The 22,415-nt window shown below is 33.3% G+C and overlaps 3 protein-coding genes across 3 annotated transcripts; all 3 read left to right on the plus strand.

Moving 5' to 3' along the window:
- Positions 1–2,170: 2,170 nt before the first annotated feature.
- On the plus strand, positions 2,171–3,373 carry LOC114722489 (protein FAR1-RELATED SEQUENCE 5-like). Its single transcript, XM_028908535.1, has one exon. It carries the CDS (start codon positions 2,171–2,173, stop codon positions 3,371–3,373), a length of 1,203 nt encoding a protein of 400 aa, XP_028764368.1.
- A 1,787-nt stretch (positions 3,374–5,160) lies between these two features.
- LOC114722490 (uncharacterized) lies at positions 5,161–6,848 on the plus strand. The gene is made up of 2 exons (XM_028908536.1): positions 5,161–5,917; positions 6,235–6,848. Exons 1-2 carry the CDS (start codon positions 5,161–5,163, stop codon positions 6,846–6,848), a joined length of 1,371 nt encoding a protein of 456 aa, XP_028764369.1.
- Positions 6,849–11,932: 5,084 nt separating this feature from the next.
- Positions 11,933–14,460, plus strand: LOC114722491 (uncharacterized). Its single transcript, XM_028908537.1, has 4 exons — positions 11,933–12,442; positions 12,528–12,822; positions 12,914–13,539; positions 14,284–14,460. The coding sequence occupies exons 1-4, from the start codon at positions 11,933–11,935 to the stop codon at positions 14,458–14,460; spliced, it is 1,608 nt and encodes a 535-aa protein (XP_028764370.1).
- The last annotated feature ends 7,955 nt before the right edge of the window (positions 14,461–22,415 follow it).

The raw sequence follows: 22,415 nt of genomic DNA on the forward strand, positions 1-22,415 counted from the left end.
TGCTGTCGAGTAGTTCAGTCCCTTGCCATGACCTGATTGTCATTTTCACTTTTAGAACAGCTCATAGTCAGCTCTCAATCTCAAATGAGTTAGCATTTCGGGCGTACCTGGATGTGATTGGCATTGTCTTGCCCACACGGGACTGGAGTATCGATTTGGGCTTCCATCACGCAACACCGCAACCAAAGAGAAAGAAGAGAACTTTGAGGGCCAGGGCGAGAGCGAGAGTCGACAGAGCATCCTGCACACACATGAACAACTTTATCTTGAACTCATATCCAACTACTCACGTACTCTGATTATATAGATTTAAACTTGGGTTAATACAAATTTTGACCTTAGCCTCCTAAATTTTAAATCATACGTTTTTGGTTCTTTAAAATTTTTTTATTTAAAATATTGGTTCTTATAATCCAATAAAAATGTGGACTATTTTACCCCTAGACGGGCCAAAATCTATTATTTAAAATTTGAGGGACCAAAACCAAAATGAAGACAAATTTGAGGGATTAAAAATCATATTAACCCTTTAAACTTTTAAATCATGAGGAAAAAATTCTGTTTCTGGACCCAATTCTTTTTTATTTACATCATAGCCCTCCTTGCATTTGGCTTATGCTATAGTTCACAGGAATGAACCGGGCTTATAACTCAATATCTCACACTCTTTGGTAAATTAGATATTGTGAGTTTTAATTTTAATAGGAAATTTAAAATTTCTTATTTTATTCACCACAATACCCCTTATCATTACTCCACTAAAAAATAACATAAAAACATATTGTCTTTGTTTTGAGTGCATTCGGAGGGAAGGGAACTTCTCCAGTCTCCAGTCTTTCACTTCCCTTACCATCCACTTTACTCTGTTTTTTTTTTTAATTTTCATCATTAATCTAATATCCTATAAAAATATTATTTTAATATTGAATAAAAATATAAAATCAAATTTAAAAGTCAAATTATGATTTTATAAGAGTTGTTGTCGTCCAAAGGCAAATTAAGCTCGAAAAAGAAGAAGTTCTGCCACAGTTTTGAAGACGATGTACCCAGTGTTTATCTTCTCGTTCTACACTTGAGAGAAATATTGGCACCAACAATATATTATTTTGTTTTACTCAAGTATTACACAATTTCCATTGTCCATAACTAAGTCATAAATTTTCCACATTATTCCATGCCGCTTTTTTATTTTATGAGTATTGTTTTTGTTTTTTATTTTTTTCACTTTTTCTTTTCTATCCGGCGGGGTGCGGGTCCAAGTGTGATTATAAATAAGGGCGATATGAGGCTCACAAGGGCAGATCCGGCCACTTTGGCGGAGCAGGGAATCAAGGGGGTGACGAATGGCTGGTTGTAATTAATCTCCCGCTATGTCATTCTTTCTATTTTATTTTGAAAATTTTCTTTCACTAATTAACTTAATAACGTTGTTTGTATCTAATGATGATCAAGATCAAGCTTCAAAGAAAGAGGAAAGAAAGCAACCCGAAGAATGGATTGTTGGAATCCAACTGACGCTGGGATGCGTAGAGCTCAAGCAAGCAAAGACAGGCAGCATTTGCAGCCTTGCAGGGTTCCAGGCGAAATTCGAGGAGGCGAAGACAAAGAGTACAGGTACACGCCTCAGCTTGGGGCCAATGGTGTCTCCATTTCTTTTACGAACCATTTCCCTCCATTTCCCTTAAATAGTGTCGTTCAGTTTTTCACTAATGTCCCCACCTGAAATTAAAGAACAAATAGCGCCCTCCTCTGTTTTTCTCCCAAAAGCGCGGGAATTCGTGAAATAGCCAAATAGGCACCGTAATAAGATTTTAATACTCAAACAATCGTTGCAATAGGAATCTAATAATCAAAAATAAGGTTTTTAATTCTTCGTTGTGCCATAAGGTTCGTATTCATCTGCAAGTGTCATCGTCTTCTTTTTTTTTTCTGTAAGTTCTTTTTTAATTCGTTACTAATTCAATATCTACTTGATGCAGCAAGTTTAAAAAAATATATAAGCCTTATTGCACAAAGGGTATCGTTGGATTTGGCATTGGTTTGGCGGCATTGGTGAGTGTAACAAGTTTAATATTTTTGTTGCTTGTTTTTCGTCTGTGTACTCATATATTCGAGTGCCCTTTTTTTTTTTTTCCAGATTCTCACTTTGTCCTAAATAATGAATACAAATATGACTCCCACACTTGATCTTGAATTTGATAATTTAGAAGAGACATGGCAGTATTGGGTTGGCTATGGCAAAAGAATGGGATTTGGTGTTAGAAAAGAAAACTCCAATAAAAGCAAGAAAGATGGTTCTATCATATATTATAAATATGTTTGTCACAAGGAGGGAGTGAGAAAACCAGATAAAAGAGATTTCAAAATTAAGAAGCCTCGACAGGAAACAAGAACTGGGTGTGAAGTCAGAATGATAATTAAAAAAGTGAATAGAAGATTTAGAGTTAGTGAACTTTATTTGGATCATAATCATCCTTTAGAGCCTCAAGAAACTGTTCACATGTTTGCATCACAGAGGAAATTACCAGAAGCACAAGGTTATGCTTTAGAAGCTGCTGAAGACGTCGGGGTTAAGCAAAAAGCCTCTTTGAATTTAATGAGTAAATATGCAGGAGGGAGGGCTAACTTAAGATATACTGAAGAGGATATAAAGAGTTATCTAAGAGCAAGGAGACAACGAAAAATGTGCTATGATGAAGCCGGGTGTCTACTTCGTTATTTCCAACATCAACTAACAGAAAATCCTTCATATTTTCATGCCTATCAAGTGGACTCAGAAGATCGAATAACTAATGTATTTTGGGATGATCCACATATGTTGTTAGATTATGATTGTTTTGGGGATGTCATTTCATTTGATACAACATACTCCACCAATCGTGAAAATAGACCGCTTGCCATTTTTTCAGGTCTCAATCATTATAGAGAAGTAGTGATATTTGGTGTTGCTTTATTGTATGATGAGACCATTGAATCTTTTAAATGGTTTTTTGAAACTTTTCTACAAGCACATAAGGAAAAATTGCCATTTACTGTATTTATTGACCAAGATGCTACGATGGCACGAGCCTTGAAAGAAGTAATGCCAACTGTGAAGCATGGCTTGTGCACTTTTCATATTAATAGATATGCGGTGAAACATCTTGGAAACTTGATGAAGGATGACTCTCATTTTTTGGGTAAGTTTAATTGGTGCATGTATCATTGTGAAGAAAAAATAGTGTTTGAGGAATCTTGGAAAGAATTATTGTTGAAGTACAATGCAGCAGATAATCCTTGGTTGATGTCCATTTATGAGTTGAAAGAAAAATGGGCAGCGCGCATGTTACATGAAGGATTCAAAGACTCTTGGTATGAGAAGCACACAACTTAGTGAAAGTATTAATTCTTTCATAAAAAGTTGTACAAATCCTGAATTGAATATCAATCAATTCTTTGAAATCTTTGAAGAGGTTGTTGTAGATAAACGATCTAGTGAATTAAAGAGTGATTTTGACTCACGGCAGAAGTTGCCGAGGTTGATTTTAAAGAGTTCATCTATACTTCAACAGCTTTCTGAAATTTACACTCCACCTATTTTTGACTTGTTCTAGCAAGAGTATGACTTGCGTGATGCTACATGTATAAAAGAGAAAAAGGAAAGAAAGACAAATGAAGATGATGATGCCATTGTATTTGAATATGTAATCACAAGAGTTGATAAAAAAGGAGAGTGGAGATTGACATATGAGCCAGCAATATGTAATCACAATATGTTACCGATATAGGTTTACAAAGGAACTTAGATCATCCTAAATGAAGTCATCCAATTAAGCTCTTATCGTTCCAGACAACGGCTTCAATTCAGCTCCTTGGGCTTTTCTCTTGTTACGGTAGCTCTTAAGATGATTGTATGGCATTTATTGTATTTGAGCTGCTCTCTTTTTGATCATGTAGCCCATATTGGTGACAACATAGTGATTGATTTCAGCTACTATTTTCTTTTTCAACTGCAATTATAAAGTTTAACATTGAATAGTTATTTTCATTATCTACCATAATATATTCAAGCAAAAGTGTTAAAGATGATCCTTATATATTTCCAACTGTGATGTTCACGCTGTCACAAAGAAGAGAATGCAGGATGTCAATAAGTCCTTATAAGTTCTCTCAATATATTGCAAACTCAAAATGCCAACATAATTTAGATATAAAAAATGCCAATAAGTCACAGGGCACAGGCATGATTCATTTTCTTAATTTCAAAAGAAAATAATTCTAAATCAGATTTAACAATTAAACAAGCTTTTCGTAACAATATTGAATCATATAAAGCATCTTAAGATAGAAAGATTGAATCTGATAGAATCAAAGTAAACACTCTTGTCACTATAGTTGGCCACCACAGCTCCACCCATCCCTAATGAGTTGCCCACAAACTTACAATTAGAATCTGATAGATAATGAAATGTTTTTCTGGGGCTAAATTAATTCCAGTAATGAGTTCCATGATCCCTTAGCTACTTGACACTTTTATAATTTATTACCTTGAAGACCAAATTAATATCTGTCCCACTAATTTACAAGGAAACTAAAGATTTAGCACATAATCAAATGTAGAATTAAATGACTTGATACTTCAATTAACTGCCCGGTCTCATTGAATCTTCATAGGAAGGACACATCCCTTGACAAGTTTTGAACAAGCCATTAACATTGCTCGCCCACATAAACTTGATAGCAGTAAAATTATATGCGGCAGCAAGGAGAAATCAAGTATGGCTTTCAATTAACCCAATTAATGTGTCGGTTGAAGAGAATATTTGAGAATACCTAGTGAGGGAAAAATATAATTCGACCCAATATAAACAAAAACACAAGGAAAAACTCAAGCTTTGTGAGAAGTAATTTTGAAAAGAGTACCTCTTCTTTGTTCGCGTCTCTTCATCATCCCTGAATTTACAGGATTTCAAGAGAAACCATCACCCACCACAAGATCCATAAGCAATTGGTAAAAAACACCCACACACCAGACCGAAGAGTGAGCACGGAAATCGCCTAAAGAAAGAAGGAGGGGGGGCGTGGCAAAAGTGACTGTGCAATTTTTTTATTGGGTGGGGACATAACTAACAAGAAACGGTACCGTTTAAGGGAAATGGAGGGAAATAGTTCATAAAGGAAATGGAGACACCCTGCGCCCCTCAGCTTGTGGCCATGGGACCCTTTCACAGGGGCACCAGAAGCGACCTGCAAATCATGGAACAGACCAAATGGCAGTACGTGCATGATCTCCTTGCTCGTATGGAGCACCAGAGCAATGCAGCGTCCGTTGAAATCTGCAGTGAGGCCCTGAAAACGATAGAGCCTATAATTCGAGCGAGCTATGGGGAGAAAATAGACATGGGAGCAGAGGAGCTTTCCAGAATCATGTTACTTGATGGCTGCTTTCTCTTAGAGCTTCTGCTGAAGCTCAAAGAGAAGGAGACTGATGATCCACAGAAGCTCGAAGAGAAGAAGACTGATGATCCTTCCATGTATAACAAGGAAAAGTCGTTGCGTCGTCTTCTCACAGATCTCACGCTGCTGGAGAACCAAATCCCTTTCGCCGTTCTCACAACTTTGTCCTCAAAACTTTTAGGACTTCCGGGGGCTGCTCAGCGACCACAACTTGCCAGTCTACGTGCATTTTCTCGGCAAGTTCACGGCGAGGTCAAACTTTCTCCGGAAAATATTGCCGAGTCGCTCCTTAAATGCAACGTCGCCACCGTTGACTTCTCCAAAGGTGTTTATCATTTCCTTCATCTCATCCACTTGTGCTCCCCTGATCCCTATGGAAAAGAGGAACCCAGGACAGATCCACCAAAACTGCAGCGCTGCGCTAGAAAGCTCCAAGCTTTTGGAATCACGATTACCGCGTTACAAACTAACGATTCTCAAGGTAATATGTTGTTAAAGTAATTTAACTATTCGAGTTATCAGTGAATTGTAGTGATTCATCTTCAAGGTATTATTTGGTAAGAGGGATATAGAAGGGAGGAGGAAGAAAATTTTAATGAGCTCTGTTTAAAAAATTGGAGAAGCAGGGTTTTAAAATTTTAAGAAAGAGAAAAAGTTATATAAAAAGTAATAAAAATTAACTAAAAATTTTTAACCCTATTTTTTCAATTTTTTAAATCAAGCTTATTAAAATCCCCCCCCCCCTCTCGTTTTCCCTCAAAACCGAGCCAGCCACTCACCAAATTTGCAACACTGCAGGCAAACACAAACAAGGAACTCTGGCTTCTGCACTAATGGAATTCGTGGACAACTTCGAATTCAAAATAGTATTTAATGCAACGGAGCGAGAGCTGATCATCCCGCCGCTGCACATAAAAGAAGCGACAGAGGTGAAATGGAGGAATTTGATTGCTTGGGAGCAAATTGGGCTGAAGGGAATCGGCTACAAATTCACCTCCTACGCTTATTTTTTCAAAGGTTTGGTCTGTTCTGTTCATGACATCAAACTGCTTAAAGACAGAGGAGTGATAAGAGTGCATAAGGAGGCGAAGGACGAGGATTTGCTTATTATGTTCCAAAGCATCATAACCGGGGAGAAACGAGCGGATTCCAGATACAGAGAAGTATGCGAGAGATTGAACAACGCGGAGGTGAATGGAGTGGCAGGACGTTGTGCGCTCATGTTCAGAATGCCGTGGCATTATTGGCGGCTTTTTCTGGAATGGCTTCGACGCAGACTATCAACAACCTATCTTGGCGCGCTCCGACGTACCTATTTGGAGGCTCCATGGAAGACCATCGGAGTTGTTTACGCTACAATTCTGCTTATTCTCACTGTTATGCAGGTCATTTATGCGGCACGTGGCCAGTGAGATTTAGAAAAGCATGCGGGGAGTTCATTATGTTCACTTGGATGCTAGCGTTGAATAAAAATTCGTGTTCCTTTTGTTTTAATTAGCCAAGTCAATGATGTAATATTTTCAAATTCACCTCTATCACTATGTCTCCGGGACCATGCTGGCCCTTTTGTTAAAAATATCAATGTTATGAATATGAGTATAATGGGAGAGTTTGTAAACTTATAAACTCCATTTTATTTGTGAAACTCTGCAACGTGAAACTTGTAACATCATGCCGCCTTACTATTTCAAAGAGGAATTAATCAAAGCAAAAATGAACCAAAATTTGGGGAAAAAATGTTTTAGCTAATGGAATATAATGAACTTGTCTGAACGTGTCAGTGAAAGAATTTACCCAGAAAATCGTAAGATATTAATCTCAATTGCTAATCTCAGTGCAAGGTTTTTAGGTGGAATAAATTTTAGAGTTAGTGTTTCCTTCACAATAGGTGGATGCAACTTAGAAGCTATATGATCACACCGATGGGGAAAGGCCATGGTAAAAATCGTATTTTGCACAAGTGAAAGATTTTGAAATTTGTTCGGATAAATAAATACAAATCATTGTTAATTAGCATCATTCATTCAGTTGTGTTTTACCTTTGTCAGTTTATTCGAAGTTAAACGTGGCCTTGATTGTGTTGTATGGAGAACATCTTCTGAGGTGTTATATACGCTTATCTGTTCTCTACTTCTCTTCATACTCCATCTATTTCTTATTATAAGTTTCAAATAACTAATTTATAGATAATAAATAGTTGGTTAAAATTAGTTAAAAACAATAGATAAGTTAGAAATATATTTTTGTTTCCAACTATAATCTTATAATAAATGAGAAAAAGGATGAAAGATATGTGAGAAAATGTGAGAAGAGAGAAATGATTAAGGATAATATAGAAAAATATGCATTAAATGTTAAAACAAACCCAAATTGAAGCTTATAAAATAAGTTACACCCTTCCTGAATTTGAACTTTATAAATAGGACTGGATATATTTTATCTTTTAAAAATTTAAAAATAACAATATGCAAAGGCAAATTATCCTGGTTTTCATAAATTCTAAGGCAAATTCTAACAACATTACTGCTGTCACATTGGGTTGCAACTTGCAAATGCACAGTCCTCATTATTCTAAATATTTATTGCTTTCTTTATGACCGCCTATTAGATTTTATCACATGGATATTAGCCCCCTCAACAACAATTCACTATGTACAACTGTGATGAAAACAGAGAACTAACGACTTGTTGATGACATTTCTATGCATTCATGTCTTTCACTTTTAAATTGAGAATAAATAAATAAGAAATTTTTATAAAAATATGTTGTTATTTACAAGTCTAGTATTATCAATATTTATTAAAGTGTTATTATAAAACTTGATTTGAGATATTTAGTAATTTCAAGTTTTTTTTATGGGATTCTCTATTTTAAATATCCACCGCTAAAGAACATGACATTATAACCCTCATCCTTATTATTATAAGCCACACCCACGAATTAGATAAGGTCGCTGACTCATCACATTTGTTTGGAAATAAACTTCTTCTTTTTGTAATTTTATCTTCATTTAATAGTATTGAAAAACATTATTTTATACTTGAAATTTTTTCCTAATAAATTGTAATAGGGATACTATTTTGGGGGGGGGGGAGAATTGATGACTCATCAAGAAACTTGTATGTGAATCTGCTCTTGAACTTCCATTCCCAGGTGCTTTATCCACTAACTCCCTGAATGCATTAGGTCTTGTCCTCTCTTTCAGATCTTCAGTCCACAGTTGCTTCAACTCACAAGATTACAACTTTTGGATTAAGGATATATCACGGACTTCAATTTCATATCACCAAAAAGAACTTGCCTGTCTACTTGAACTTTCTCAGCAAGTTGACCATGAGGTCAAACAACTTAAAACTGTGTGGCTTCTGCACTCAAGGAATTTGTTAACAAGTTCGAATTCAAAATAGAATTTAATGAGAGGCAGCATCAACTGATAATCCCGACGCTGCAACTAAAAGAAGCAACAGAAGTAAAATGGAGGAATTTGATTGCTTGGGAGCAAATCCGGTTGAGTGGAATCAGCTACAAATTAAATATGACAAAAAAAATAATTCTCTCTTCCTTATAAATAGAACCAATGGGGGGGGTGTTTTTATATAAATGGGAAACTGGATATAGATCACATGGCTGATATGTACAGAAGTAAGAAACCTCTTAAAGCCAATATCAGCCAAATAGAACCAGAAAATATATGTCACAGGAGCCTGGAAAGGAACACATTGTGAGTGGAAATATAGAAATGTGAAGCTGATACAAGCAGAAATTTAACAGAGTCCGGAACTACCGAAAACAATTGCAATAAGATGTTGGCAACCGTCGCAAAAACAACAATAATATACTGTTTGAGTCGTGCTTAAGTATCCTCTCCTTAAGAGTTAAATAACTTTATGTGATATGTATTTATTTTTACCAAGATACAATTATTTGAACGTTTTATTTGCCATGTTATAAATAAAATAATCGTTCTTCTGTTAGAAAATGAAGATCGTAATTGAAAATTTGCATTCTTGCTTAAATCTTAAGATTAGCTTTTGTGAACTCAATTATAAGTTTTAAAAAGAATAAAGCTCTTTATAATGTTAGTAGAACCAAGAAAATCAATAATATATTCTACCCCTTATCACATCCAATGATAGGATCAACTTGGAATGGTTGGCTCCATTAATTTTGGAAAAACTGCAAGTCACCAAAATTCAATTACATAATTGCAGAAAGATGCTTTCCTGCGTCACCTAAAATGAAGTCATCACATCCACCAAGTGAGCATTACAATACTTTTGTATGTCATTTAAATGCGGTGTATTATACAATGTAGAGTATTAGAAATGTAACTATCATATTTCAATGTATTGAGTGATACTTTATAGTTTGGTCACTTTGTAACATTATATTAAATTCTTGAGATGAGTCTATTCAAATTCTGTTTGTTCGTTGATAGTATAATGCGGCCGGCCAAAAACAAGGCTGGGTAAAATGATGGAGGGATAGCTAAAGGAGCAAATAAACAATTTAAAATGATTTCAGGTTCTAAGCTTTAAAAGGGTATATATCATTCCCCCTTTAAAAACTTTTCATGCATTTGTTCTGAAATAATTAATGGGCAAAGCCCAACTATCTGTTGAGGCCCGATTACTTTTTTAAGCCCAATAGATGCTTTTTGTACGGCCTAAAAGACTTATTATGCCCATAAAAATATTACAATGCCCGTCTTTTTTTCCCCCCGGAAAATCTACCCCAACAACAAATAATACTCCATTAAAAAGGGGAGCATGCCTAGAATGGGATCGCTTCTAATTAAAAAAAAATTACTTACGCATGCCAAGAATTGATCTAAACAATGATATATAATGCATAAAATGCAGATCCAAACTATATATTCAAGTCACAATACACAAATGCCAATCTATATTAATTTTAAAAATAAATTACAGATATTACTTCTTAAAATTATCACTCAAAATTATTTAAAGTTGTATTCTTCTTTTTGGGTGCAAACCAACAATTTTGGGTGAGGTGGTTTTAACCATCAGCATTAAATAGGAATAATATTTATTTTATTTGTTTTATATTGACGACTCTTTTAAAATAAGACTAGACGCACCTGCAAAATTTAGATGAAGGTAATCTTTTGATTACAAATTCTAGAAAGAGAAATGATTAGGTAAAAGAAGCTTAAAATTCTAATCTAATAAGTCCAGTTGGTTCCAGGAACCACCAACTTTCCTTGGACTGAGGGCAGATGGATCTTCCTTGTGTGCGTTAAGCTTATTATGTCAGCATTTGTCTGGGAGACTCCTACAGTTGCTAGCGCTCCCGATTCATCAGTTCCATCTCCTTTCCAGTTCAAGTTCAGTAAGGCAAACACCGTGAAAGAAAAACAGAGGTTAATATATATATATATATTTATATATATTGCAGAAATTAGGGGAGACGAGGACTGCAAACTCGGGACTCACCATCTGGGTAAGACAATAATTTTCTTGTTTGCAGCTGAAGCCTCGGGTCTGCTAGAAGAAGAGGGTCTGTTAATTTTATATATTGCATTAATTAAAAAGATTTATTACATTCTCTTTCATATCTTCTCTCTCTTATTTGTCTCTTATAAATAAAGGCACACATAAAAATATTTCAGATTCTAAGCTTAATTATGCTTTTTTAAAGTAAGGATTTGGCAGCAGAGCTTGACTTTGGGCTGGAGGAGGGAAGGTCACTATAATTTTAGTAAACTGGAAGGACGGTTATCATATTTTACTTAAATTATATATAAGTTCTATACTTCCTTTATTCATAACTAAACTATTTAAGTTCATAATTTTTTTAACATTACGCTATGCCTTTTACTTTTTGAGTTTTATGTTCCCCCCTCTAGATTTTGTTAAGTCAATATTGACGCAAATTTGAGGAAATTACTATGTGCTACATCTTTAATATAAAAGTTAGTTGTAAATTGAATTTGTTCTTAAATACAAGATCTCAATCTATTTTGTCTTTTAAATTTATAATTTATTTTCTAAAGTATCCTTTTTAATTAATTACACATGTCAAGTGTTATTATCTACAGTAGTCGTGATGAAAAAGAAAACTTTAAAAAAAATTAATTCTTATTTGTTACAAATAACTGACCTCATTCATTTTTTTAACATACTTAAATTAGTTAAATAGCTAGTATTGTATTTGACTTCTAATCAGGTTGGAATCATTGGTGGGAAAACCTAGCTTAATGATATTTGGTTTACCAATAATTTAAAATAGAATATTGTGCCATCATAACAAAAACAAACGCAATAGTTTGGCGGAGCAAGCGTGGTTATAATTTATAAATAAGGGCTATATGAGGGTCACAAGGGCAGATGCGGCCACTCTGGCGGAGCGGAAATCGAGTAGGGTGAAGTGATATTTTCAGGTGTGGCATACACGGCAAATCAATTTCCAGGTTATCTCATTCTTCCTATTGTTCTTTCCCTAATTAGCTTAATCATGTTCGTGTAAGGCCTAATGTCAGGGTCTGAGGAGCACACAGACGAAAGAAGTTCGCCCGCTCAATGGATCGTTGATATTGGAATGACGCTGCAATGCATGAATGGCAATGACCCTGAAGCGAAGACGGGCAGTATTTGCAGTGTTCCAGACAAAATTCGAGGGGCCAAAGACAAAAGGTACATGTACAGGCCTCAGTTTGTGGCCATGGGACCCATTCACAGGGGCACCAGAACCGACCTGCAAATCATGGAAGAGAACAAATGGCGCTACATGCACAAGCTTCTTAGTTGCTCAGATCCAAACGGCTTGGTGTGGATGCCCCTTCAAAGCTGCTGTGAGGCCATCAAAGGTATAGAGGGCATAATTCGAGCGAGCTATGGGGAGAAAATAGACATGGCAGCAGAGGAGCATGCCAGAATCATGTTACTTGATGCCTGCTTTTTCTTAGAGCTCCTGCTTAAGCTCACTGAAAATGAGATTGATCCTTCTGTGGATAATACCGCTGACCAGAAAAAGATGTTGCGTGTTCTCACAGATCTCTCTTCTCGAGAACCAGATCCCTTTCGTCCTCCTCACAACTTTGTCCTGGAGACTATTCGATCATTCTCAGCCGGCTGCTCATCCCCAACCAGAACTTGCCAGTCTACTGGCACTTTCTGGGCAAATTGGCGATGACTTTAAAGAACTTTCTCCCCGAAAAATCGCCGAGTCACTCTTTGGATGCAACGTTGCCAGCGCTGACTTCTCCAAAGGTGTTTATCATTTCCTTCATCTCATCCACTTGGCTCTCATGATCCTTCAACAACTGGAAAACGGGACAGCTCCACTACAACTGCAGCGTTGCGCTGGAAAGCTTCAAGCTTTTGGAATCACACTCAAGGCTTCACAAACCAACGTTTCTCAAGGTAATATGTAGTTAAAGTAATTTAACACAGCCACTACTGTAGTATTTGTGTTATCAGTGGAGTAGCAGTCACCAAATTCGCGACATTGCAGGCAAAAACAACACGAGAATGGGGGATTCTGTCCTAAGGGAATCCGTGGACAGGTTCGAATTCAAAATAGAATTTAATGAGAGTGCGCGAGAGCTGATCATCCCGGTGCTGCACATAAAAGAAGCAACGGAAGTAAAATGGAGGAATTTGATTGCTTGGGAGCAAACCGAGTTGAGTAGAATCGGCTACAACTTCACGTCCTGCGCTTATTTTTTCAAAGGTTTGGTGTGTTGTGCTCATGATATCCAACTGCTCAAGGACAAGGGAGTGATAAGAGTGCATAAGGAGGCCAAGGACGAGGATTTGGTGATTATGTTCCAAAGCATCACTACCGGGGCGGAACGAAAGGATGCGAGATACGAGGCAGTATGTGAGGGATTGAACAAAGCCAAGGTGAATGGTGTGGCGGGACGTTGTGTCCTGGTTTTGAGAATGCCATGGCATTATGGAGCGATTTTTTCTCGACGGTGTGTGACGGCTTGGCTGCTTTTTCTGGAATGGCTTCGACGCGGATTCAAAACCTTGTTCGATATCTATTTGGGTTCTCCATGGAAGTGCCTCGGAGTTGTTGTCGGTGCAGCTCTGCTTGCTCTCCCTGTTACGCAGACCATTTATGCAATACGTGCAGTAAAGTGAGATTTAGAAAAGCATGTCCATTTATGTTCGCTAGATGCCATAGCCTTCAATAAATAGGCATGTTCTTCTTATTAGCCAGAACCTTTAATGTCAGTACAAGTTGGGGGGGGGGGGGACTCATCTCACATGGATAACTAGTTTAAAGTGTCATTGATGTGGGAACGAACTTGTGTGGAAATCTGCCGAACTGAGTGCAAGAATTTTGCTAGAAAACAGAGACATATTAATCTCAATATGGGACTACTTTAACAAAAAAATAAATAGATATGGGAGACACAATAAATTAAAATTGTATATTTAAAATTGAAGCATTGTTATCTTTTTTATCTATTTAAGCTTAAAATTACTTATTATTATTATTTTCTTAAACACTGAGCTAGCTTAACAAGGAAGGAAGAGCCGAAGAGGGGTCAGAGCGCAGAGATTCCCCTTCACTCTCACCCTTTCGGGAGTCTGATACTTGCAGCCTTACTAAGGGAGTATTTGGGAAGGTGGAAAAATACTTTTAAAAAACACTGTTAATGAAATATAGGAGGAGGATGGCAAGTTCGTTGTGTGGGTGGATATAATTGATGAAGGAGTAGGGTTGTTTTGTTTTGTACTCATACAATCCTTAATATAAGATAGGATGTAATTGGGGAGTTGATATTAGTTTTATATATAAGACTTATTTTACATATTTATTAATTTTCTTTTCAAATTAATTCTACTAATATTCTTGTGGGTTCCGATCAGCGAGATGAGTGGGTTCCGATCGGCAAGATGAGCATCGACGAGAAGCATCCGGATAAGATAGTGTTTAAGGTGCTGATGGGAATCGGCAAGTCTCTTCCGGTCACTTCCTTCATGACGCACCATGAAAAGGAAAAGCACCTTCACAGCCACAACAATGGCACTAAATTACTTCTCTAAACTCCCAACCTACGCACTTGCATTTTCGTTCCAATATGTTTGCGTTAAATTTCCGGCCAATAATTTGAATGTTTTTATTTATCTTGAATTATTTACTGATCAATTATTACTATATCTTCATCAAGAGTTACATATGTAATCTGTATCTTTTTAGAATGCAATTATTTGACTTTTTTTTTATTTGCCATAATAGTTAAGATGAAAATCCATTCCTCAAGTATTGCATGGGGAGCACCATACATTATAAGCTTTTCTTAGACACAAAAGTAAATATGAACTTTTTAAAATTATGCAAAATATCATGGCAGTTAGAAGCTTCATAAGTATTTTTGCATTATTTTCTTAGCACGGTTTTGAATTTTAGTTCGTCGTGTTATAAGGGACTACCTCCTTCCACCAGGCTTAACTCCCATTAATTTATTATAATAGACTCAAATCTTTAATTAATTTTGTGAGAAGTAATTGTTAATTTCTAACTTCTAATGAACGGTCAATATTTGAAAGCAAAATTATTGTTATTTCTTATGGCATGTTTTTTTTTTATACACTACTGGCATATCTGTTATTTCGTTCCAGGTTTTGTTCCACACATTTTGAATTTGATGTCGCCAAAATTAGTTTTAAATTTCTAATTTTTAATTGTTAATAATGGAAGGCAAGGCTGTTATTTTTTATGATATACTTGTTACTCCTCCGATCCTTAATATAAGACCCATTTAACTAATTTGATTAGATTAAAGAACTTAAGTAAGTTAGTTAATTATAATAAAAATGACACATTTTTCCTAAAATACCATAATCATCTTTCTTAATACCTTCCTTCTCTCTTCTATTTGATTATGGTTGAGGGAGTATCCATAGGGATAATTTAGAAAAAATTAATAAATATTAGAAATGGGTCTTATATTTAGGACCAAAACCAATTTAAGAATTAGGTTATATATTAAAACCGAAGGAATATTATTCTTTTCTTAAGCAAAATGGTATAGTTGTTATTTAGTTTCAGTTTTTTTCCCCAACGATTGAGTCGTTAATTTATGAAGTCTATTTGTCGTTCTCTTAAAAAAAAAAAAAAACGGTTGTTATTCACTTATTCTTATCCTAAGACTTGGTAGTTATTCCTGCATTATATTTGTTCCCCTATACTGTTAAAGGGTATATAAGCGGCTCATCAAGTGTTTGATACTTTTCTCCCTATAAAAAAATTCATGCGTTTGCTCTGAAATATTTAATGGGCAAAAGCCAACAAATCTGCAATGGCCTGGTCAATTTTTGAAGCCCAATACATGATTCTTGTGTAATGTAACAGATTTATAAGGCCCAAATTAAATTGCGATACACCAAAATAATATGACGAGGTCCATCTTTTATATTGTTTTGGAGAAATGGACTACATATTCTTAAAAGCGAAATGATTGAGGAAAACAATTTAAAAGGTTAACGGTTATTTTCCCCTAAAATCTAAATATTTGTGGAGTAGCTATAAGTAGTTGAAAGTTTTTCTTGAGTCAATATTGCCCTAAAAATATCAAAAAAATAAGTAATGTTGCTTTGACTGTTATAAACTGTTAATAGTCAATATTAGTTTTTAAGCTGGTAATATTAGTTTTTAAACCATTAAGGCGACATTAATCTTTTGTTTTTATCACTTTTAATTGAGGTAACATTGAGCCAAAAAAAAAATACTACTAAATGCCTATAACTCTATTGTAGATACTTTTTAGTTGGTTCAAACATGAACCTCAACTTTCCTTTAAGGGATGTAAAGGGAAGGTTGAGATTATAAAATTTCAATGAAGATAAAATGTAAGAGTTAATGAATTCGGCCAATAATTTGAATGTTTTATTTATCTTGAATTATTTTATTATCAATTATCACTATATTTTATCAAGAGTTACATATGTCATCTGCCGTTTTTTAAGAAAGCAATTATTTGACTGTTTTTATTTGTCATCTTATAAATAAAATCAACGTTTGGTGTTAAAAAAACGAAGATTATCTCTGCGTCTCTTAATTGAAATTTACATTCATTCTTTCTTAAACCTTGTAATTAATTTTGTAAAAATAGTTGTTAATTTGTAACTGATAGTAAATTTCTCGGGATTCAACCAATTCTCTTGATCGTGGGATATTATTGAAAAATAGGAACCTGTGTCATCAAAAGATTTGTGTGATTTTTTTTTTTTTCAGTATGGAATGAGTCAATCATTCACTTTAGTATCTTATTAAACAAAAATGATGATGTTATTTATCTATTGATTAAGAATTTTGATTTTTGAAAAGTATTATATGATGGCTGTATGGTTGTTGGTTATTCACGAATAATTATCCACTCAATCACTCAAATCTTTAATTAATTTTGTGAAAAGTAATTGTTAATTTCTAACTTGAAACTGTCAATATTTGAAAGCAAAGTTGTTATTTCTTATGGCATATTTGTTTCTTTTATACACCGTCATATTTGTTATTTACTTCTAGATTTTTTTCACAAATTTTGAACTTGATCTTATTAAAATTAGTTGTTGATTTTAAAGTTCTAATTCTTAATAATTGAAAGCAAAGCTGCTATTTTTCATGTTATACGTGTTACTCTTTTTTTTTTTTAAGCGAAATTGTATACTTGATATTTAGTTTCAGTTTTTTTTTTTAACGATTGAGGTGTTAATTTATGAAGTCTATTCGTCATTCTCTTGAAAAAAGTTGTTATTCTTATCTTAAAACTTGATATTTATTCTTGTATTATAAAATCTAATTAATTAATTTAGAAAAATTAAAAACATGGAATAAATTGCTTTAAATATTATATTTATAGTTTTTGTACAAATTAATTTACAGTGCTTATAAACTAATATATAATCTTATTATATGATACATATAAATATTTTTTAAGATTATATTTAATTGATATGTTATAATTAAATAATTTTATAAACTTTTTAAATTTTCTCAAAATAATCAACTAGTTATTTATGTTAGAGAGTGGAGGTAGTATTTCATTATTACATCGGCGTATAGCCGCAAAGTGTTCAAACCACCGTTTGATTCAGATAATACTGGATATTAACCACACTGTACAGAGCTATACTACTTTTAGACTTCTTTTGTAAATGTTCGTAACTTTCTCTGCTTTGTACAGATTTTACATTAAATGAATTTCTTCGTTTCTACTAAAAAAAAATACTGGATATTGATGAGTCAATCTGGTGCATATCGAGGGACAAAACTTGCATGTGTTGCTGCCTTTTTTTAAATAATTTAAATCAAAATAATTAACTTGAATTATTTAAAAAAATAATATCATAATTATCAAAGTAGGTCCTTTGTCCTATAATCTATTTTGGGAGGGGGGCTGTGTAAGCAATTTTAACCACGCTTCTTCATGGAGATGAACTCATTTAGGTGACATAGCCATACTTTACCGCAATTATGAAGGATATGAGGGCCCGACCATGGAAAAATAAATATTTAAGCAATAGGAACTTTTTTAGTTATTACCTTTAGTCTTAATTGTAAGACTTTATATATAGTTTACAAGTAAAGACTTATGATTAAAACCGGAAGTAGTATATATAAATATGATCTGTTTTACATATACTTAAAAATAAGTGGTGTACCACTATACTCAGGGGATAAAATTAATTTTTTAATTAGAAATTTTTGACAAATTTCTCACATTGGCCAAATCATGCCTGTGATGGGCGGATATTTAAAAGTGAAAGATATGAACGCGTTGAATTATCACTGAGTCGCTAGCTTTTTGTCTCTATCACATTGCACGATCAATGTGTATTGGTGATATGCTTGATAGGTTATTTGGATGGAAACCAAATCATGATTTTAAAAACAATTTTACAGTATATAAAATAAATATGTAAAAAATTATCTTTTTTTTAATAAAAAAGTACTTTTTAAAAGCATTTTCACTTATTGCTAAACACCCCGAAAATCTAATTGGCCCACATAAAGAAAGCAACAATTATCTAGAACATGATAGATACCATATGTTATCGCAATAACTAATTTAAACAGTCTATATTTGAAATTTTTAATATATAATTTTTAAATAATAAATTTTTTTTTAAAAATGTTAGTTATAAAAGCCACTTTATTTTAAATTTTGTACTATCAAGATTATTTTTATGCACCCATGTCTTTTACTTTTAAACATCTATCATTTAAATTTATTTTCTTAATATATTTAAATTAGTCAATTAATTTTTATATTAAAGACCAAAAGTAGTATATAAATTCATAAAAAGTCAAAATTATAACCTCATTTTAAAAAAGATAAAAAAAAATGTTTGGTATCGTTGAGTTAAAAGAACTCATGATTTCAAGTTCCACTTAAACATATGAATGAATTTTGACACCGATTTATGAAAGCTCTTATTGCCTAAATTTTTATTTTTGCATGGTCGGGTCTCATATCCCTCATGTACATTATTGCAGCGAGTATATCTTCATCACTTAAATGATGTCAACTCAATGAGCTCAGCCCCACACAATTAATGAAATGTAAGAGGAGGATGGCAAGTTCGCTGTGTGGGTTTCTTTTGTACTCATACAATCATTAGATAGCACGTAATTAGGGTGGTGATATTAGTTTTATATATGAGACTTATTTCACATATTTATTAATTTGTTTTTCAAATTAATTCTATTAATATTTGAGTGAGTTCTGATCAATGAGATAAGCATCAACGAGAAGAATCTGGACAAGATAGTGTTCAAGACTCCAGTGGGAGTCGACAAGTCTTTTCCGGTCACTTCCTTCATGACGCACCTTCACGACCACAATAATGGTACCAAATGACTTCTCTGAACTCCCAATCTACGCGTTAGCATTTTGGTTTCAATATATTTGCGTTAAATATTCGGCCAATAATTTGAATGTTTTATTTATCTTAAATTATTTAATTATGAATTATTTACTATAGTTTTATCAAGATGTATATATGACTAGTGAGCTGAGTCTCAAAGTTTAATACTTCTATATTTCTAACTTACAAAATCATATCAATTTGTTTTTAAATTTATAATAATTATGAACTCGATTAAACTTATGAGTTTACTCTCTGACTTTCACCAAGTCGGGTGAGCCAAACATGTACCAGATAAAACTTGATTTACAAAATGTGTGGGAAGATTCGGTCTAAAAAATGTTAAAAATTAAAAGATAACAACTAATATTAATATAACCTTTGAACTTTATAGAAGTTTTTATATTGAGTATTATAAATTATGAATATTGATAGATTTAATTTCAATGATTTAATATTTTCTCATGATTTTTTTTATTTTTAAAGAATTTATTCCTCCAGGACGTTTATATCGAACTTGCATTTTAAACATTTTATTTGTCGTGACACTTTTTTCCTTGTAAAAGAAATTCATGTGTTTGTTCACAAATATTTAATGGGCAAGCCCAGCCAATCTGCAGAGCCTTGGTTAGCTTTCGAAGCCCAATGCATACTCCTGGGCCCAAATTAAATTGCGATATCCAAACAATGTTACATTGTCCATCTTTTATGTTGTTCTATTTTTCGGAAATCGTCTACAGAATCTGAAAAAGATGATTGACGAAACGAAATTTAATGGGTTAATGGTTATTTTAGCCCCAAGTATTCATGAAAGAGTAGTAGCTTTTTGAATTTTTTTTTCATTGTCACTCTTTTGATCTTATTTATAAGAGTGTGTTTTACACACACCAAGAAAAACGTTAAATTTTATTAACTTTCATTTAAAATTCAACAACTTTTTAACTTTATCCTTGTTTAATATACATTACACCTTATATAAATAAAATCAACACAACAATAAATTATGGGTAAAATTATACATCCATACAAAAAATTTCTCTTAGTACCTTATAAATAGAACTAAAAAATACTTTCTTTTTTTATCCTATAAATAGGACTAAAGGAGTACTAAATATCATAGCCGGTTTGACTATAAGAGTAGTAGTTTTCTGCAGCCGCTATAATAGCTGCTACAGCTACAGCTGATTTAGTTACAAATTCATCAATTTAATTTTAACCATTGCTAAATACTTTTTTTTTTTGTAGTGACATTTAAAAAAGACTTAAGAAAGATGCTTGATGTCATTGAGTTAAAAGACCTCGAGATTTCAAATTCCACTTAAACATTCAATTTATCAAAGTCCTTATTGCTTAAATGTTTATTTTTGCATGGTCAGGCACTCGCATCCCTCATTTGCATTATTGCAGTGCGCATGCCTATATCACCTAAATGATGTTACCTCCATGAACTCAGCTCTACACAATTAATGAAATTTAAGAGGAGGATGTCAGGTTTGTTGTGTGGGTGGATATATAATTGATGAAGGAGTGGGGTCTATTGCCTATTCAGAGGACTATAAGTAATTAAATTATTCTGGTTTTTTTAAAGAAAAAAACTCACAAAAAAATTAAAATTATTAAATCTCAAATTAGTTTGTTAACAATGTTTTAATGGATTTCAATAATACTGGACATACAGATAACAACATATATTTTTATAGAAATTCTTTAGGTGAGATGTCGTAATTTTAAACTTTTTTTTTATAAATAAATTCTAAGAACAAGCCAGACCTACGATAAACTTGGCCGCATGACTGATATTAGTATCCACCGGTCATCAGTCCCTACGTCGACAACCATATTGACTGTGGACTGTCATGGAAAGGAAAAACTAGCTAACATTTCTATGTATTTATGTCTTTCACTTTTAGATATCTACCCCCAACGAAATGGGAAGATATGAGAAATTTGTCTAAAGTATTGTCTGATTAAAAAAATTAATTTTGTAAAAGCTAATATCTCCGGTACTAAATATAAAAGCTAGTTAACTAATTTAAATAAATTTAAAAAATAAGTTAAGTTAGTTATTTATAATAAATCGGTGCTATTTTTCTTAAAATATCCTTATTAATTAAGTGTTTTGGCTAGAAGTCTAGAATTACTTTTATTAAAAGGACTATTTTGAAAAAAATTGAATAAATATGAAAGACAAAGTGGATTGAGGTCTTATATTTAAAATTAAAATAGAAGTCAAATAATTTTCCATATTAAAAACCGGAGGTAGTATTTAAAATTTGTTTAAAAAACCACACTCAACCTATTTGTAGAGGGTGTGAACCTCTCTGTTTTTTTTTTTTCAGTTACATGCAATCTATTTTTAATTAGGTGTAGTTCATGTAAGACATTTGTATGCAACTAAGAAAAAGTTGCACTGTTTGAAGATAAATGGCGTACTGCTGAAAAACTTGAGTACCTTTACGCAGTTAATTTTTCTAATTAAGAACTTTTAGCTAATTTTCTCAATAAATTATACAGACAGGCTTCATATTCTAAAGAACATTGTAATGCCTAGCTTGTGCTAATGATACTGCCTCACTTAATCTTCTCAATGTAAATGCGTAGGATAAATAATGTAATGGGTAAGTTGTCTTTGATTTTTTTGTTAACTATCATAACAAATAATAGAATTATTGGAAATTACTTCCAACGAAATGGGAAGATATGAGAAATTTGCCTTAAATAAATGAAATTTATGTAACTGTAAAAATATAATTTAAAAATTTATTAGAATAAAGGATAAAATAGTAGGTAAAATTTATTTTAATATAAATTTCAATTAAAAATAATGTTTTTAGTTTTTAACGGTATTAACTTATTGGATCAAATTGTGTATTTTTAAAATAAAAAAAAGGTATGTGTAATTGATGCAAACGAGAAAGGTGGTTAAAATATTTTACTTTTTTATTTTTTACCTGGCTGGGTGAGTCCAAGTGTGGCTATAAATAAAGGACGATACGAGGCTCAGAAGGGCAGACCGACCACTGTGGCGATAGGGAAATCAAGTAATTGATTTCCCACTATGTCATTCTTTCTACAGTACTTTGGAAATTTTGTTTCGCTTATTAACTCAATAATGTTGTTTGTCATCAGGCCTA

Source organism: Neltuma alba, unplaced genomic scaffold (genome assembly GCF_004799145.2).
Source record: "Neltuma alba isolate B1F8T4 unplaced genomic scaffold, ASM479914v2 tig00012095_pilon, whole genome shotgun sequence".
Taxonomy (NCBI): domain Eukaryota; kingdom Viridiplantae; phylum Streptophyta; class Magnoliopsida; order Fabales; family Fabaceae; genus Neltuma; species Neltuma alba.

Excerpts from the sequence above, each read along its gene's own strand:
- LOC114722489 (XM_028908535.1), top strand. The coding sequence starts at position 2,171 with ATGACTCCCACACTTGATCTTGAATTTGATAATTTAGAAGAGACATGG.
- LOC114722490 (XM_028908536.1), top strand. The coding sequence starts at position 5,161 with ATGGAGACACCCTGCGCCCCTCAGCTTGTGGCCATGGGACCCTTTCAC. Across the intron at positions 5,918-6,234 it reads ACAAACTAACGATTCTCAAG|GCAAACACAAACAAGGAACT; the intron begins GTAATATGTTGT and ends GCAACACTGCAG.
- LOC114722491 (XM_028908537.1), top strand. The coding sequence starts at position 11,933 with ATGTCAGGGTCTGAGGAGCACACAGACGAAAGAAGTTCGCCCGCTCAA. Across the intron at positions 12,443-12,527 it reads ACCAGAAAAAGATGTTGCGT|CCGGCTGCTCATCCCCAACC; the intron begins GTTCTCACAGAT and ends GATCATTCTCAG. Across the intron at positions 13,540-14,283 it reads CCATTTATGCAATACGTGCA|CGAGATGAGTGGGTTCCGAT; the intron begins GTAAAGTGAGAT and ends GGTTCCGATCAG.